The 18936-nt window shown below is 35.9% G+C and overlaps 1 protein-coding gene across 6 annotated transcripts in view; it reads right to left on the reverse strand.

The window, feature by feature from the left end:
- CCSER1 (coiled-coil serine rich protein 1) overlaps positions 1-18936 on the reverse strand; it is a 572831-nt gene that overhangs the window by 462872 nt on the left and 91023 nt on the right. For all 6 annotated transcript variants that reach the window (XR_003526446.1, XM_027636005.1, XM_027636006.1 and 3 more), the window contains exon 4: positions 12805-12925. Coding sequence is in view for 5 of the 6 variants with exons in the window: in XM_027636005.1 (XP_027491806.1) it covers positions 12805-12925 (121 nt within the window). In the remaining variant the exon portion in view is untranslated. The remainder of the gene's footprint in view (positions 1-12804; positions 12926-18936) is intronic.

Below are 18936 nucleotides of genomic sequence, written 5' to 3' on the forward strand. Positions count from 1 at the left end.
AATTCAGGAAGAAGAACGTAGATAGCACAGTGCTGGAAGCATTAAATATTATTTTGAACAGGTGAATTTTAGTAACTTCAGTTTTAAATATGAGGATAAACAATCCTTGCTAGAGCTCATACCTGTCTGGGGATATGACTCCTTTCTGAACTTCTCAGCTTTATGATTCATTCCTGTAACAGACCTGGACTAAATTCCAAGCCCTCTGAATGTACTCTCAGTTTTAGGGGACATCTTCAAAAAAAAAGAACTTCTGGAACAATAAATGGAAAATGATGATTTCCTTTCTTAAATTTTCTTAAATAATCTGATTTGTTGCAGCACAGTATTTAATCTCTCATTTTAATGGCACAGTGTAATTTTAATCTGCAGAACAATTGAAGATTAGAGAACTTGAAAACAATTGCAAATAGTATTTATTACACACCTTACTTGCATTATTCCATTTCAAGTCCATCTGCTATCAAAGTAAAATGTATTCTGTAACCTATTTCTATGTATATTTGTTCCCACATCAGCAGCACAGGATTTAGAAAGTAATAGGTAATCCTACTTCTGAACACTTCTGCTTTCTCATTGACCCATAAATGTTATTTTCTAGCTCCTCCACAAGTTATCTCAAATAGAGTGCACTGTTCCTTGGACAAGAAAATAAGGAGGTTTTTATTTACCTATTTTGGAGTGCTGTAACACACTTTGTCAGAATTGACAATAAATAATCAAGTTTAGCAATGGTTATCTAGACCATATATCTGAAAATGTTCATCTAGAACATTTACATTTCTCCAGTCAAGAATATCAATCATTTCTATTTACACAGGTCCAGATAAGGAATAGAAAAATAAGAATGTAACATTAGATTAAGATTTAAAAGGGATTACAAAAATACAGTCCCACTGATTGGGGGCTGTTGTAGGAAAAAATAATTTGGCATCACCTTACCACTTAATCTGTCAAAAAGGACCTCTGTTTTTCCTGCCCTGCCTTTAAACTGCATGTGTGAGACCTTTCCAATCGATGCAATCAAAACTACAAGAAGTGTACTTTAAAGTAAAAGAATATTTTTCATTCTTGGTTCCCATAACATTTATTCCAGGTTGGTTTGTAGCTCTTATTTGAGGTCTCTGTCAGTTCTGCACCTGCTGCTGCCAGCAGAGATGAGTCCTTTTCAACTCAGTATCTTCTAAAGTAGCAACCTGGGCACATAATAAAATTGTATTCGAAGATGTTGACTATCCAAAAGGACATAATAAAAAGGTACTTGGCTCCTGAAAAAATCAATATTTAAAAATTTGAATAAAAGGCTGGGGATGGCACAGGAGGTAAGTACAACAATTAGATGAACATCACCACACTTTTGGATGAATCCCGTATAGGCTTTCTGTATAAACAAACAAAAAACCAGATAGATAAAGAGTTTTACCAAGAGTATAGTTTATAAGCATGACTGATTAAAACATGGGAATGCTTACCTCAAAGCTACCCCTCTTTTTCCCCTGCCTGTGCTTCCCTTGATTTTTCCCAATAGCTCACTCCTAATAATCTCCTATCTATATTTCCCTCTTCCTGCTTGTCTTGCTCATCACAGGAATCTTCTTAGGATCTGGGAGCTTCACTGAACATACAAAACAGCTGATCTGGGAGGAAAAAGGGGTTGTAGCCTATGTCATATTTTGATGTTTAAGTCCTTGCTCCTGCAAAAGCCACCTCACACTTACTATGCAAGTACTGGCGTCTTTTTCTTTCCCTGCTTCTATTTTTTGGAGATGTTTATTAGAGCTGTACACAAGCTGATGTTGTGGGCTGCTGCGATGGAAGCTCTAAATCTGGATTATTATTATTAGGTGGAAATATTTGCAATACATGCTGTTGTACATTTAATCAATGTAGTGACATCAAATATCTTTTATGGGCAACAAAAGCTACATACTACTCCATTATGTAATGATAAAGAGAGGATTAAAATAACCAAAACAACTTGCAATCAAAACAATTGGAATGAAATCCTGCTGTATCCACAAAGACCTAGTAAATGAACCTGAAAGAACATGAAATACTTAGAGGTTCAGAACAGGAAAAGAAAACCAAAAATATTCTCCCCTCACAAACAGCAGTGAACATTTTACATGGTGGTTACAGCACCTACTACTGATAAAAAGCAGCTGGGCCAGTTGACATTAGTGTAACAGAGATTAATCCTGTTCCTGGAGCACTGCATGAAGAACTTTTACTTGTATTCACTTCATAACTGTAGGGATAGGTTTTGCAGCATTGAGCTCTTTTAAATTAACTGCTACTTGTTACAGTATTTTGTCTTTACAGCTTAACTTTTACTGCAATATAATTGCAAATTTATGTCTTAATCCAACCCTACCGATGCTGCATGTTGTCCTAGCGTGATGACGCCGAGTCCTTTCACTTTCATCTCCTCTGCTTCCTACATCCCCATTTCCCATTTTGCTTTTAGGGCTGTTTTTTTTTTTAAGCTGTAGGTGTTTTATATATCCCATATGGTGGCTACCATAGCAAGTGTATTGACTGGGAAAAGCCAGAAGGGGGAAGAGAAAAAAAAAGAGTAATAGTACCATTTCACCCTTTCAGCTATAGCCTTCCACCTCCACTATCACTAAATCCATGTAAATGAAAATAATGTATTCAATACTCATTTTGATAAGTTACTAAAATCCCTGCTCCTGGGGCTATTCACAGATACATTGAAAATGCACATACAAGAGAATAAGGGATATTGCCTTTATTTCTTTGATATCTCAAGGAAAAAATAAGTAAGAACAAAACAAACTGTACCTAGAGGTGGGGATAAGGAGCTTGCTCTTAAAATTATTTCTGTCCTTCTCTAATATCTCTTTTTTATTCTGCAAAACAGACCAAATCTTCCTTTTAGAAATACTAATATTTAGATTATGAATCCTTCTGGAGTATCTCTCCACATCTAGTTTGGCAAATTAAAAACTGAATTCCCCCTGATAGTATGTGAAACATAGTATACAGTTATATATATTTTCTTTTTTTCTCATAATTCATTTCCTCTAGGATGCAGGTAATATCTCATCTTTAAGCACTATGAAGAACTTTAGATATTTTTAAGCAGTATGTTGATCGAATTTAAATTTGCTCCAGTGATATTCCTATTTATATCATGATAATACAACTCAAGAGTAGTACATTTTCTAACAAAGTTAACTCCAACACAGCCACTGCATGAGATGATGGGTTTTAGGAATGTTCTGCAAAATACATGATTTAGAAAACCCCTCAATAAAGCCAGTAACATCACAACAACAACACTATTATTTTTCGCCAATCTTATTCAAGAGAACACCTGAGAAACGTTTTCACTGGAAGTGTACAAAGACCTATAAAACAGCACAGCATAGTCCAATAGCTGTACCATGCAGCCATAACTGCAAATCTACCTGGTTTTTCCCTGACATCCCTCCTTTCCCCCACTTCCAATGACAGAAAGAAATCACTAATAAATGCTGTTCTTTGTTATGCTTCAGAGATATTAAATTACTGTGAAAGTGAAACAAATACCTATCTGCTATGTACTTGATCTGTTTTTCTAGTTTTAATCTACAGTACATTTTTCTAACCAAATTAAGCACTTTACAATCCTGGCACTACATGTACAAGCATATTTCCTTCATATTTTTTCATTTTATGATGCTTTAATTGTTCACAAGTAATAACATAGTTGATTAATTTTTATATTTGATGCTGCAATTATGCTTTGAAATCTAATTTGTTAGAATTGAGGTTGTAGTTTAATACACATGCCACAGACTTCTAAATTAGAAAAAAAAAACTAACCCCTGGTCCCTTTCTCCCCCCCCATCCCATCCCCATCTCTTCAGCATTTAGACAATACTACCTCAGACTGTCGTTTCTGCAGCACGAAGGTAGCAGAGAGATCCCAACCTGCCTTAATTTCCTTGTGAGATGAAAAAATACAACCACTGGCTGTCTATCAAACAGAACTTCAGTTACAGTTTAGCAACAGCCTATGCTTTGACATACCAGACAGTGTAATTCTGTTTCTGCAGTGGTTCCTAAGACTAAGCACTTCCATTAAATTTTTTGAAAGCTTGAGTCAAAGAGGTTTGACAAATATTTTTTGCCCCGATTTTACAGCAAAATAACTTCTGTACACTTTCAAGATTTCAGACATGCAAGAAGAAAAGGGTCAACGGGCACGGCTGGCACTTCTCTCGTTCTCCCCATTTGAGTTAAAAGGGCTTTCTTCCAAATCTCTGAGGACTCTTTGTGTTGCCCCAAAATCAAGTTCTTTCAACCCCTTGAATAAGTACTTCTTAAATAAAAACTCCACATCTCCTTTAAAACGTGAAACTGAGGGAGTAACAATGCTTGTTCTGAGTGTCTAAACTGGACATGAATTTAGGTTGGATTCCACAGGGAACTTCTTTTTCCTTTTAAATATGAAGTAATGAGTGAGTCATCTTCCACATGCCCAATGCAACTCTGCCTCAGAAAGACATTATGCCTGAGTGGCTCTGTACAGTCATACCAGCAGACAATGGGTGTGCTCTTCAGGGATTAGGCAGCTGCCATATAGGATAATGGAAAACACTGTGATTTTATTAGAATAACAAACACTGTAAGTGACTAACGCTTCAATTTAGAACAGCAGCTCTTCAGATGTAGATCTCCAGATAAAATATTTGATGTTCAATCGCCTAAGCCTGTCTCAACCATCCCTCCCTGCAATGCCTACAGTAACCATCCTTTCCAAGGAACCAGGTAAGATTTTATTTACTTCAACTACATCATCTTGCAAAATTGCTCCAGACGTTAAGGAGTATTGATATATATGTAATAATTTCTATTTTATCACACACAAAAATATCCCAGCACAAAATTAAAATTCAAAATTTTCTTACGGTTCCTTGTTATAATTATGACATATATGCCAAGAATATTTTGCAATGATTACTCAAGGCCATCAGTTTAGAGGAGTTCTTGCTTGCCAAGTATTAGGCTGTCACTTTGAGATTAAGTTGATATTGGTGATCTGATTCATACTTCTCAGTAACGTAAATAAAGCAGACACTTCCAGACACTACAGTACACACAGGATAAAATTTCCACTCTTGAATCAAGTGCATCTTAAGTCCCTGCCTTTTTTTACAGATATGTAAACATAGATATATACATATATAAATATATTTGAGTAACAACTGGCATATTTTCAAATAAGATCCCTAACTACACAGTTCAAAATTACTGATCTTGACGTATTTATTTTGGGGAAAAGTGTGGGCATGAAGGACCAGCAAATCAGATGACTAAAGCTTCCTCTATTGCAGAAGTGTCCAGTAGAGACCGTGATGATTCACAGAGAACAAAGAAACGATGGTTGCATGAGAATGCATAGACTTAAATCTAATATAGGAATTAAAAAATTTTCTCAGGTCTGATAAATAAATGGATAATCTTACTCTAAAGGACATTGTTCTTAGGGTGATGTCCAAAACCAGAACGACATTATGGTATCATAAAGGTATCTAATTTTACAGATGTGAATGGAACAATGTGATCTTTTATTCTTGCTTCAGGTTGAATCAAAGTCATTTTCTAAATGTCACTGTGATTTGGTGACAATGTTTTTCTTATAATGACTTCAGATCTAGTTAAGATACTGTAGTTGTTGACACAGTTATGTTATCCGCTGTTTGCTGTTGATGCAGGGGAAATTTGTATTCCAGATTACTATAACTGGATTGTCCTTTGTTTGTGCAGTCCAACGCTTTAAGTCAGCTTTGGTCATGCTCTCTGCCAATGTAAATTACAGTAATTATTTTGCCTCTCTGAGTTCTATACAAATTTTCACCATTTGGTGCTCAGAAACATCACTTTTAAGTCAAGTTGTATTACCCCTAAACATTTTGATTTCCTGAATTTTCTTTTATTAATAAAAACTAGCTACACAATGATATAATGAACTCATCTTAAAGTTACAATTATCTCAACTAGAAAATTCCTTAGTGCTCTTGATCTTCCACACTGTGATCAAACACCTTACTCAGCATTCCATCCCTACATCTTTTCATCAAGCAGAGTTCAGTCACATCAGTAATACTTTAAGTAAAATGATTGAAACACTCACAGTCAATTGTCCATTAGAAACCAAGTCTCTTCCTTTAGAAAGAGGAAGCTTTCTAAAAAATGAGTACATATGCAAAGCATCAGAGCTTTCTTGGCAGGGCTTTAAAAAAAGTCTATGTAACCCCTTCCCTCCATAGGACAATTGTCCTTATTCCTCTGCCTCCTGCATTATTGGCCACCACACAGAAAAAGACAGGAGTTGAACTACAAAATATTGAAAATATTCAGTGCTGTAATTACAATTAGTTAGTGGATCTCAAAAATCAGCTTATTCAATATTTGCAACTAAAGATCAAATTAGGCTGCACAGAACTGCTTAATCCTTTGGTTGCAAACAATTGCCTAAGATATTTAAATTACATATGTAGATTGTTTTCCTGTCAATCTCTCCCATAAACGATGGTTGCAGTGACTGAGAAGAAACATGAGAACTGATGATGCTCACATTCTAAAACCAGACATAACATTTCTTCCATATTCGCTTTGCACTGTAATTGTATTTTCTTTGTACAACATTTATTTATGTTATAATTGCAAAATTATTTTCATTTTTGCAGTGGCCAGACACAGAGGGGAAAAAAAAATAGAAACAGTGTCTGGTTTACTGTTTTGTTTTTCCTCAAAGCAAGCACAAAGAGATTACCAATTTGAGCAGCCTAGAGAAGAGGCAATGTCAGGTAGGAGTTTCCACAAGTTAGGTTTAGGGACGAGCAGACAATAAATGAAGTGTAAATACTATATTTTTATTGTTTTCTGAAAAGTTTCCCATTTCAAAGAAGACATGAATACAGCAAAATAACTTATTTTCCCATTATGTGCACAAAGCAATACAGGATGTACAGGAAGAAGTGGAATTGTTATAGCCATGGGCTATGATTTGTTCTTTCTCTGTTTTATTGCAGAGGGACAGGAAATTGGAATAATCAAAATTGAGTTTTTAATCAAATGTAACATCTTAGTAGCTTCTTTTAGACAAAGAGTTAATTTGTCACTTATTACCTTCATTATGTTTGGGTATTTGTTAATTTTTTGCATATTCATAGCCAGTTACATAGTCTTAATATGACTTTTTTAATGCTTTTTTTGTTGGTACAAAAATAAACCACCTTTGTTTCATTAAGCCTAACTTTATCAAAGGATAAAGTTATTCTTTACAATAATTATTATAAAGAATAACTCATATTATAAAGAAAAGCTCATCCCATGTTTCTTCTGAAGAATTTTCTATATCCTACGCAAAACTCACCTTTTCCCTAGGCTCTAAAACAAATCAAACATCCTATTCTACAGTGGAAATTACCTTCCCCAACTCATCTGCTGTGATTTCCACCTTTTGCAGGTGGCCTGTCACACGAAAGGTAGATGATGCTCCTCACCAGTAATACCTGCACATGTCCTGTCCATTGAGACACAGGGAGCACTCATAAGCAGTTTCCACAGGTGTGAGGAGGAAGCAGTGCACTTCCTATCGTGTGAGTCACATTAATATGTTATAGCCACCCTTAAATCTACACAGAAAAAAAGTCACACACTCACCCACAAAGGACCACAAAGCAAGGGGGCTGCAGGGTCCTGTGTGGAGCATGGCCCACTGTTCTGGCCTGCACCCTCAGAAGACTCAGGTCTGGCTGGCTGTATCCAAGCATGTTGATCAATTCTGGGAACGTATTTGGCCCCTGCAGATATATATTTGATTCCTACTAGCCCAGGAAGATATTTTAATGATGGATTTGACCACAGACAGCATAAGCACATTGCCAATGTTTACTCAAAGTATCTGCTTTAAAGAAATGGATATAAATTTCACCTCCTCTACCTATTACTTCTCACTAAAATGTAATGGTAGAAAGTAAATTACAATTCAGCTGAAACCACAATTTTCAAAGTGCTGTCATTCCAGGGCAACACTGGGCATCCCTATTCTCTCTCTACTACCCTAAGAGTTACACACAGTGTATCTTCCCAATTATCCAGAAAACTGAAACAGTACAATCATCTTTTATCAGGTTTTCCAAACAAGTCTGAAAGGCATTCATTTTTCATGTAACTAAAACATGCCTTTTTGAAAGGACTGTCAAAGCAGACACAAATCATGCAGTGGGTACCACTGCCTGACAACCTGGCTGCATGAGAGACCATATTTCACATTACTGCTAAAGAGCATCAAAAATTAAAAAGATAAAATAACAACACTGTTGCTTAGAGGGGAAAAAAAATCTTCTCTGAAATTTAACAAAATACAAAATTAGAGGGAAGGATAAAAAAAGGAAAAGAAAATCTGCAACTGAATAAGTGAAGAATAATATATAATCAGCTTGGTTTTAACTTCTTTTGAAAGGAATTAGGCAAGGCTGCAAGAGTCAAAAAAAGGATTACTAGTCTTCTGATGTAACAATTATATTTCTACAATTTGAAACTCTGAGAGAAAAAAAAGCTCCTAAAATTTGGAATATGCTTACTGCAGCTAACAAATACAGACTATGTATGCACCAAAATCTTTCCAGACACCAATCTGCATCTGTACTAAAGTCCCAGGTTAGTATCTGTACTAATCAGTGAGGTACAGAATGGCATTAAAGCCATAACTCTCCCACTTACCACTCTGTTTCACACCAGTAAGCACCCAGCCAGTCACTGTGACTCCAAGAAGCTTCTCATGTATTTGAACTCGTGTAAGAATCTTGTTCAGGTTAAGTACAATTGCACGGTATGAGTTAAACAGCTTCAGCACAGACAGAATATGGAAAAGACTCACTACATAGGCTTATTCATGTGTTTAACAGAAAAAATCTGACTTGATCTTAAGAATCTGAAGAACCGTCAAAGGATCTGTAGCATTTAGAATCATAGAATAAAATCCCAGAACAATTTCGAGTTGGAAGGGACCTTTAAAGGCCATCTAGTCCAACTCCCCTGCAATGAGCATGGACACCTTCAACTAGATCAGTTTGCTCAGAGCTCCATCCAACATCCCTTGAATGCTTCCAGGGATGGGGCCTCCATTTCTCTGGGCAACCTGTTCCAGTGTTTCACCATCCTCATCGTAAAAGCCTTCTTCCTTAGACTTAGTCTGAATCTACCCTCTTTTAGTTTAAAATCATTACCTCTTGTCATATCATTTTTCTAGGATCTTCATCTAGAAATCTCCCCTAAATTTCAGGAAAATATTTCTGACATGAAAAACAGTTGGCAAATTACTGTGTCTGCTTTATGACATAAGACCTGTAGCTCTAAAAACAATTTAACAGCAAATAATATTTTTAAATAAAAATCTAAATCAGAATTGTGACAGCAGCTAAAGTACAAATGCACAAACCACTTTTAAATTGGCCAGCTCAGAGGGCTACACGTTGCCATCACTATTCTGAACCGCAGGGCAGTCATATCCAAAGAAATTAATGAAATTAAGTACCAGCTCAACTTTAAATCTGATAAATTAAAAATTATGCACCTGAACTTCACTATATTTTTTTCAAGCACTAGAAGCACATGAGTGATTTTCTGTGTTTACACAGGAACATCATACAGCAGCAGAACATTGTCTGCTCAGGGACACATGTCTGAGAAACATCTTTTTCCACACTGCTCCTTGAAAGCTGACCTTTTAGCCCAGTAAAGCTGAAGCTAAGTTGCTTTAAAGCATAACATACAGTTGCCTGGGCCATGCTTCCTTTTCCATGCTTCTTCATAAGAACTTGAAATGGAAGTGAGGATTCCTCATGTCATTGCTCTGTGCCAGCAGCTGATTCATTAATATTAGAATTCAGATAGGAAGGACTAAAATTAGGACTATGCAAACAGAATACACTGTTCAAAATGTTCAGATTGTTTTAGTACCTGGGCACTTTGGAGAGCAACTGACTGATCTATCACTATGGCAACACAAAGACTCCTCAATAACTTCGAACTGTTAAGACAGCATGAGACTTTTAAATCTTGTATTTCTACAAAATATAACAAAGTTAATGCAACATCCTAGACAAAGTTTAGGGTCCAGAAGGCAAAGTCAGGTAGAACTCACATTTCTTATTTTTCACCGCGACCTCACACTGACCATGTATGTCTCTGCCTCAAGAGTCTGTTTTGGAGTGGAAGGACGAAAGCTACCAAGGGGTGCCTTTCCTCTTGCCAAATGCATTCCTGTTGAATAACTGAGGTATGGATTCTGCACAGTGCACAAGCACACAAGAGTTAGCAATTACCTACATATCACTAAGAAATTGCTCCCTGATGAAATGGTTTCAGCTTCCAAGAAAAAATACAGGGCAAAAAAAATTAGCCTTTTATTCCTGCAATCCTGTAACATCTAATCATTGACACTTCAAAGAATTGTTAAGCTTTGCTGCTACCACTTCTGGCACCATTTACTGCTTACAAAAAAAATACATTCAACAAATACAGTACATTATTTAAAACCACTGAACAGTTTCTTTCTAAAACAAAATAACATCATTAATCAAATATTATACAAGTCTCATTAAAGGCTTTTTTTTTTCTCTCTGCCCAGGCTTCACAGCTTCTTGTTTCCTGAAGGTCTTGGATATAATTTTACTGTGGCTTACAATACAATTACTTTTGTTTATTTATAACTGTTTAACATTTTATTATCATTAATATGCATTTCATCTAGCTTGGATTACACACTTTCTTACGTAGCTTTAGAAAGCATTAGTTATTCTAAACATGCTCAGTCCTTCTAGGACCTGAAAGAAGCAACTTCAAGACCTCAATGGTGGCCACTGCTCAGCCCTCTGTCATATGCACAGTTTTTGGACATGCAAGTCAAAATCATACAGGTGCACAAAGAGAAGCATAAAAATCAAAGCATTGGTGCTGTTTCCAACTATGATTATCAATAACTTTAATCCACACAAGCAGATCAGGTCATACATGGACTTTGCATTCAAGTCAATGGAATTCAAACATGCCAAGGGCATGTTTGCACTGGGGACAGATGACACTGGGTTATTTAGAAACAGGAACTGGGACCTGTTTTGCTGGATATGGAGAAAATTATCTACATGTAGAAATCACTGGATGAAATGAGAGATGTGAACAGTATGCTGATGTTTCATAGTGCTTGAGGTTTTTTTGAAGCCTTCCTACAATTACTTTGAAAGTTTCTACATTACTGAATTCCAGTTGCAATTTTTTTCCAGCAAGACAGTTCTGTTTAACTTCCAATATACTTGTCAGAAACATTCATACACTGATGCAGTTTCATATGGAGAAGTTCAAATACATTTAATATGTTTAAGCACAAGTTTGTTTCTGATTAAGCAGATTAATGTACTTGCTATTACCAATAAAGCGAAGGAAAAAAGAAGTCTAGGAGGTGTCATCATGCTAAACAGGTACCAGAGTTTCCTACTTTGAATTCATAAGGGATTATGAAGCGCTGAATCTTATGACAGTAGATGAAAAACCCAATCAAACAACACTGCAGGTTTGCCTTTCAGTGAAGAGAAGGCAAAAATGTTCTACAACGCTTGAACTAACCACAAAAATTACTCTGGATTTCAGCACCGTATTTCACAGCTCATTGACTTTCCAATTCCTTGGTATTCAGAGAGCCACACAACTGAACCACTAAAACAATTAGATGCTAACACTATTTCAAACATTAAGTCATTGCAACAATACCTAGATGATAAGTAACATACTGTGTTAAATTTTAGTATACGTAGAGTAGATGAAATGGGTTTATCAACAGATTGAAAAAGATGCCACGGTCAAATACAGACTTAAGTCACAGATCTGTAACAAGATCACATCCCATCTTATTTAATCCACCAGTGGTGTTTTGGATGTGTGGGTTTCTTGGTGGGTTTTTTTTGGGGGAAGGTAATAAGAGGATTGTTTCATTTTCTTACAGTAATACACATGCAAGCGAGGACTTCACAGACAAGTTCAAAGCTAAATTTGTATACACCAAGAGAAGCAGAAAACTAAACATAAATGTCATATTATCCACTGTCATGTTTTTAAATACCTTCCACACTTTAAAATGCACAGACTCCAAGTTTGTGTCATGATAAGGCCTTACCACTGTATTTGCCTCCTTTTCACGAGAAGAAAATTATTTTTATTCTCCAAGGACTCAATCATTAAGAAACAACTATCCTGCCTGGTATTGCAAGGCAAATATTACTGTGCACACTGTGGTTATGATTCTCATCTAATGCAAGATATCAAAATACAGTCTAATTACTTAAAAAGAATTTCTTTGGAAGCCCATTACCACTTTTTTGAAGATGCAATCATATCTTGTATCACAGAGGTAAAATAGTCATTGAAAAATACTGAAATATCTCAGATGAGTTGAGCATTTAAGAATTATGTTCTTTACAAAAATCAACTACCTGCAAGAGTGAAAGGACTATTTAAACAAAAAGGATCATCTTATTACATCTGCTAAAAAGTCAGTTTCTCAGAGTACAAATGACCATTCCCTCTATATATGTAATTACCAAAAGCCTTGGGAAAAAATATAGGCTAATGAACAAAAGCAGCAGCCTAGCCTCAGGTCAGTTTCTACTTTTGGAAACACCTATGTAATCCCTGATGAAAGAGAAGGGAGGTATATATGCATATCCACGTGAAGGAAACTGGCCTGGTATTTAAATTGCACTTGTAAAAGATGTTATTTGAATAACTCACTGTTTGGACACATCCGGCATTATCGTCTGTTCTTTTTTCCTTGTATCCACCGTTGGCTCTACAGGCGTAAGTACTACAGCAGCGCATGAGACTATTGACTGGTACGAGTCTTCCCGGCAAACTGCAAAGATAAAAAGAATCTCAGTGTTGAAGAGTGAACTCGGTTTGCACTTTAAAGGGGAAAAAAAAAATAAATCAATTCATACTGTGATAAATACAAATGCAAATAATTAATCAGACTTCACTGAGGTCACCTGCAATGAAAATGCCATTGTTTTCCACATTTCCTGAATGTGCTTGCTTGACACCTTTTTTTTGACATTGACTGATCATGCACTAAGTCTTATCTAGCACAAGATCTGATGTCAGTCTACTCATTGGTGTACCTGAGTCGTAAAAGGACTTATATTTCATAAATGACATCAGAATATGATGCACTTCTTTGTCCTTTTTCATCATAGACTGAAAAAGAGAGTGGAAATAATGGATGGTTTGCAGACAAACCTCCAACATTCAAAAATTTCAGACTTCGTTACAAAATAGATTCGAGAAAATCTGATTAGTGATTTATTTTTGTCTCTGTTATTACTCACTTTACTCCAAAAAGGCCAAATCCAAGTGGTCTAGAAGTGTTATCTGATGTTTTCTTTTAATAAAAATAATCTATGTGTTGCTGTGCTGAATGCTATAACTTAGACGATATTTAGAACTTGAAGAATGATCATGTATTTCAGCTGAGCACCTGGCTCAATTAAGACTAATAAACGCATACCCAAAAGTTTATGACCTCTGAACAGACAACTATATATGTCACAGGTTATACATGTTTTAAACTCTAAACTGCGTCATTATAATTTAGGTTTTAGCAGTTACCACTCCTACTGATTTTGAAGCTATAGGTTTCCTTTACAGCCAAGGTATACCTTTCTGAGATTTATAAAAGCTAGAATTAATAGTTGCTTATATTTAACAAAGCACAGCAGCTTCTTATATTATATCTGCTACTACAAGGTATCATATAAAAACGAGAAGATATCTGGTGACCTATCTTTAAACAGAGAGTCACCTGGTAATTTATAACATGCAGAACTATTTTACAGAGGGCACACATGCACATACACATCCAATAAAATAGCCTGTAAAACAAGAATAGTGACAAATTCTTAGCAATTCACCAGAAAGAACGTATTTTACAAGTACATAAATTTATGCAAGATTGGTATAGCTGGGATTATTGAGCTATGGCATTTAATTATCAGTGGAAAACTTAGTTCTGAAGTCTTTCCTACCTTTCAGTCTCCACAATGATGTGCCTCCTTACTGCCCACAGACAACATACCGTTTGCATAGCCTATGCTCCCCTTACAAAAGAAGCAAAACTGGAGTAAAACTTCATCCATATTGCCCTGACTGGGTCAAGATCCACTGTGGTGTTTTACTCTGAGCACTCGAATTACATCTTCACCATGAACTCAGCACACATCAAGAAGACATGCTCCGTGCCCAACAAACACCCTGAAACAGCAAATGGTGCTTCAAGGCAGCTAAAAAGTAGATTTTAAGGAACAGGTCAGATTGGGGCTGGATAATTCTACAAAGGTCAAAAAAAATGCAAAGATCTTTTCTGCTTTCCAAGCAATTCTGAACCATTTAGCAAGCAGCACAAGGTCAGCAGGAATACAGGCAGCTTCTGTCAGGAAGAAAAGCTTTCTGACAGTGTATGTAATTACATTTAATTCATCTGATGTTCTCCAGCATTGTTTATGCTTGTATTTTTAAATATTAATGTGCACACTGTGCTAAGCGACTAAGACATGTAAGATGACCGGTATTGAAACCTTAACTCCATTTTTTACCTTTGGAACCAGCGCAACTCGAAACTTTGTCACTGTCATAGACACACATCTCCAAAACATGGTCATACACAAAGAGAACTTGCTATATCGCCTACAGGTATGCAAGAAGCCTATACATTAGAGCTTCAGGCATAACAAATTAAGATAGAACTAATGCAAAATATTATGAACCTGAGAAACATCATAAGAAAGAATGGAATTTCAGGTGATTTTCATCCTACTATGTTATGTGCAACCAGCAGACCACCTACTAGCAAGGTGCTATTTGCTAGGCACCAAGCAATGTAAAAAACACTATCTTCTCATTACAACCAAGGACTGAATATGTGCAAATAAAAATATTTATGTCTATTTGTCTCTTTATTTACAGTCAAAGAATTGCAAAAAGATAGGCTTGTCAGAGGGCGATACTGACATTCAGGACCTGAATTTTAATTAGAAACACTGATAAAAAAAGGGAGTATAAAGGATGAAGCAAATACATATTTTTCTTTAGAAGACCCATGATACTGCTTGAATATCAAACTATTACTTTAGAACTTGTAAAAAGTTTCATGACAAGCATCAAAGTGTAGGGTTTGCCCTAGATCAGCCACTGTCCATCAAAGCAGTTACAAAGAAAGACAAAATAGGGAATCAAAAGTAATAAAGATGACACAGTTAGTCTTTACAGAAATTTCACAAATGAATAAAACTGTGACATTGCTTTTGTTTAATAATTAATGCTACATAGGAGTTGTATAATCTCCTAATTTACAGCTGAAGACAAACCCAGTGGTCATCCAGTGATTGGAGCTAATGGAATTTATTATCCTCCAATTCTAGACAGAAGCACTATTTGGTCTCGCTTTTGAAAACCACTACAATTCCTCCTTTTTATCTCAAGTCTCTGTGTACACAGTCTCAGTCATTATGGAACAGTATAATTAACAAAAATGTTATGAAATAGCGATGGCACAGCAGCAAGTAATTTTCACCTACTGGAGTGGTGCTCTTATTATCTGTTCATAACTTGCATTAAAATTATGAGAATGTGTTTGAATGTGGACTCTCAACTTTAATATTGATGGAGATGAGCACTATTTTACTTAAGATTGCCTGCATTTTTCACTCCAAACTCAACTCTTAAACCCAGATTCCTTTTTACACTTTAATTTTTTTATCTACAAGTGGTTTCTATTACTCCTGAAAAGATCATTTATGTCTACATATTGTACTCCTCACGAATCAAAATCTCTTTGATCCTCAAAATATCACAAACCTCAGAATAACAATTACACTAAGATTACCCCTTTTAAACACAAATCCTCTCACATGTTCAACTGGTTTTTTAACATCCAGCAAGAACTTTAAAAATTTAGCCTTCCCACATGAATTGGTAAGGAAAATTAAAAAAAGGTAGAATTTTATATCATCTGAATTGGTGTCTGGCAAACCCACCAACATAATCAGCTGGCCCAGCCTATTTCATTACTCCTGATGTGAGTGTGCAAGCTAACTCCATCCTCTCTACCCTCTCGGCCCAGCCATTCAGTTTTCAATACATCTCAATTCTCTGCTCACCCAGCTCAATCATCAACAGCTTGTCTATCAGGATTTTATGAGAGTGTTGAAAACCTTACTAAAGCCATGGTACACAACAAAGAAACCGATAAAGAAAATCTGCTCATCTATCTGCTACATTTTTACAATGGCACACAAACATGAAGTACATGTTGTAGGTAGAGGTTAATTATCACACCTGGTGTTGCATACCCCCAGAATGGTGGAAAAAACTGTACAAGGTAACAACAACAACAAGGGAAACAATCAGCTGATTTTACACTACTTGTAGAAGGTTCTTTAAGAAACTAACATTTAGTATCTGAGAAGGTGTTATACACTGAATAACTTCTGAAATAAATTTCTATGTAAGTGAGATTGCATTTTTCAGTCCTTTATTCACAATTCAACTACTACATGAACAAGCTAATAATTGTAGTGAAATAACACAACTGGAGGAACATCTTTACTTGTGTTATCATTAAAGAAACATTTTTCTTAGTGAAATAAAAGACACTACTTACCAATTACAAGTCAGGTAAAGGACAACTCTACAGAAAGGGAAAACACTCTAACTTCATAGAATGCTATTATAAAAGATCCATACCACTTTTGAAGTTGCACAAGTTCTCCCCAGATTCTTCAATTTAATGAAGCATACAGCTTGTTTTCTTCCATTGCCAAGTGTTTTAAAAGTACCCCATATATTTATCACTAGGAGTACTGGCTTGGATTTACCCTAGCTGGTTTAAGCAGTCCCACAACATCATTCACTATCAAAACAGATTTCTACATCTGGAAAAGAAAAACATTAGCTGCCGTTTTTTTTCCCTCTGCTGTTTCTCTTGAGAACAATGAGAATGACTAATTAGACAGTTTTCTTCTACTTTGAACCAACCAGTGAAAAAATGTTAATTCCCTAAATAGTAGGACAGTAGGAAGCCTTCAACAGCTACTGAATAGAATGTATCTCTCCAGAGAATAAAAGGATTTTCAAGTTCTAGGGGTGTCATTTACATCATGTATTTCAAACACTTAATTTTACACACTTTTTCCCTTTATTCTTTTTTTTTTTTTTTTTTGTAATTGAGGAGAAAGAAAATCTGGTTATCACTGTTTGCTATCAAAAAAAAAGTCTCCCTTGACACAAGATGCAAGTGATGGTTAGATGAAATTAACAGCAAGTACTACCTGCTTAGAGAAAACAGAAGGGAAATGTTCATATGCAGTGTGCAATGAAGCATAAGGGAATCATGACAGAGGGAGACAAAACCAGTGAGGTATTTCTGGATTTAAAAAAGCTGGGCACTTATTCTGACAATTCAAGTATTTGCATTTATGCCTATGAAGTTTAAAATAATCAGTTCTCATCATTCAACAGACAGATCAAGTCTGGAAACAGCCACTGTTTTTATCAAAAAATCTTCTGCTTTGGTAAAAACCCAGGCAACCAGTCAGGAGAATGAAAGGTGCTAAATACTTCACTCTGAAATATCTGTCAGCTGCCACTGTAGGAGACAGGGGACTGAAGTGTGGGGGAGCAATGTCTGGATCTTAATATCCAATCCCACATTCCTTTTACTACAAAAGGTCAGAAGAGATGTTTTAATAACTCTGGAACACTAATTCTCAGTACACGCATCTACATCTTAGCACATTGTTTCCAACATGTGTCTCTGTCATGAAGAGGCTCAGGAAATGAGCCACACTGAGGTGGTCTGAGCAAAGGACAAGGAAGAGCTGCAAAATATGTAACCCACATGCAGGTTCTTCAGATAAGGGAAATTCAGGACAAATAACTGTTACACGTGAAACAGAGATTTTACTAAAGAAAAAACCCAAAAACCAAGGCAACCAAACAAAAAACGCCAACCAACCAAAAAGGAATAGTTGATCTGCTGTAAATTCCTTTAGTACATTAGGACAAGTGAAGAGCTGAGGAAAGAAAAAGGAACATTTAAAACATATAACTCAAGTTATTTTCCTAGGAAAGCTGATGACACTAGAAATAGAATATAAGAGAGGATGTTGAAATCCAGTCTAATAACTGTGGTATGTTCAGGAAGAACTGTGATTAATCATCATGATAATCCCTTACTGACTGCACAGGTACCTCCCCTGACAGACTCGGGCCACTCAGCGGGCTCAGAAAAGAACTAATGTTCCAACTTGTCTCCCCATCAACCCCAAACATCATCTACATGAAACACTTCAGCACAACTAAGTGTATGATTTCAGTTCCATACGCTCTTTCTCAGCCCCAGAAACACAATAAAGTCTTTCACTACTTTGTTATTAAATCCAAAAGCCCAAGGAGACTTTCAGTCTCTAAAGCAACAAAAGGTCAAGGTACTTTGTGTGAAAGTCATTTTTGCCCGTCTGCTTAAAAAAAAAGCCTAATATTAAAAAATAATAATAAAAAAAGCCTAATTTCCCTGCTGCTTGATTCTAGATTTGATGATGGTCTTTGGAGAAAAAAAGGAAACTAAATGGATCTCTATTTTATTATTAGTTCAACAGTTATTCTAGGGCCTCTTGTCCCTTAGAAACAACTACATTTCACAATATTGGCCAAATAAATACTTAAGAGAATGAGAGTATATGCTCACAGTTCCCAAAGAGTTTGTTGTAATAATTCTGCAATAAAACCACAGGCCCAGTTCTTAAACACAACATAGTCACAATCAGAAATTTTGTAATAGCAACAATTACAGACCCATTATGGGCAAATGAA

The sequence above is a fragment of the Corapipo altera genome, unplaced genomic scaffold, assembly GCF_003945725.1.
Source record: "Corapipo altera isolate COAL_440 unplaced genomic scaffold, ASM394572v1 22b, whole genome shotgun sequence".
Classification (NCBI taxonomy): Eukaryota; Metazoa; Chordata; class Aves; order Passeriformes; family Pipridae; genus Corapipo; species Corapipo altera.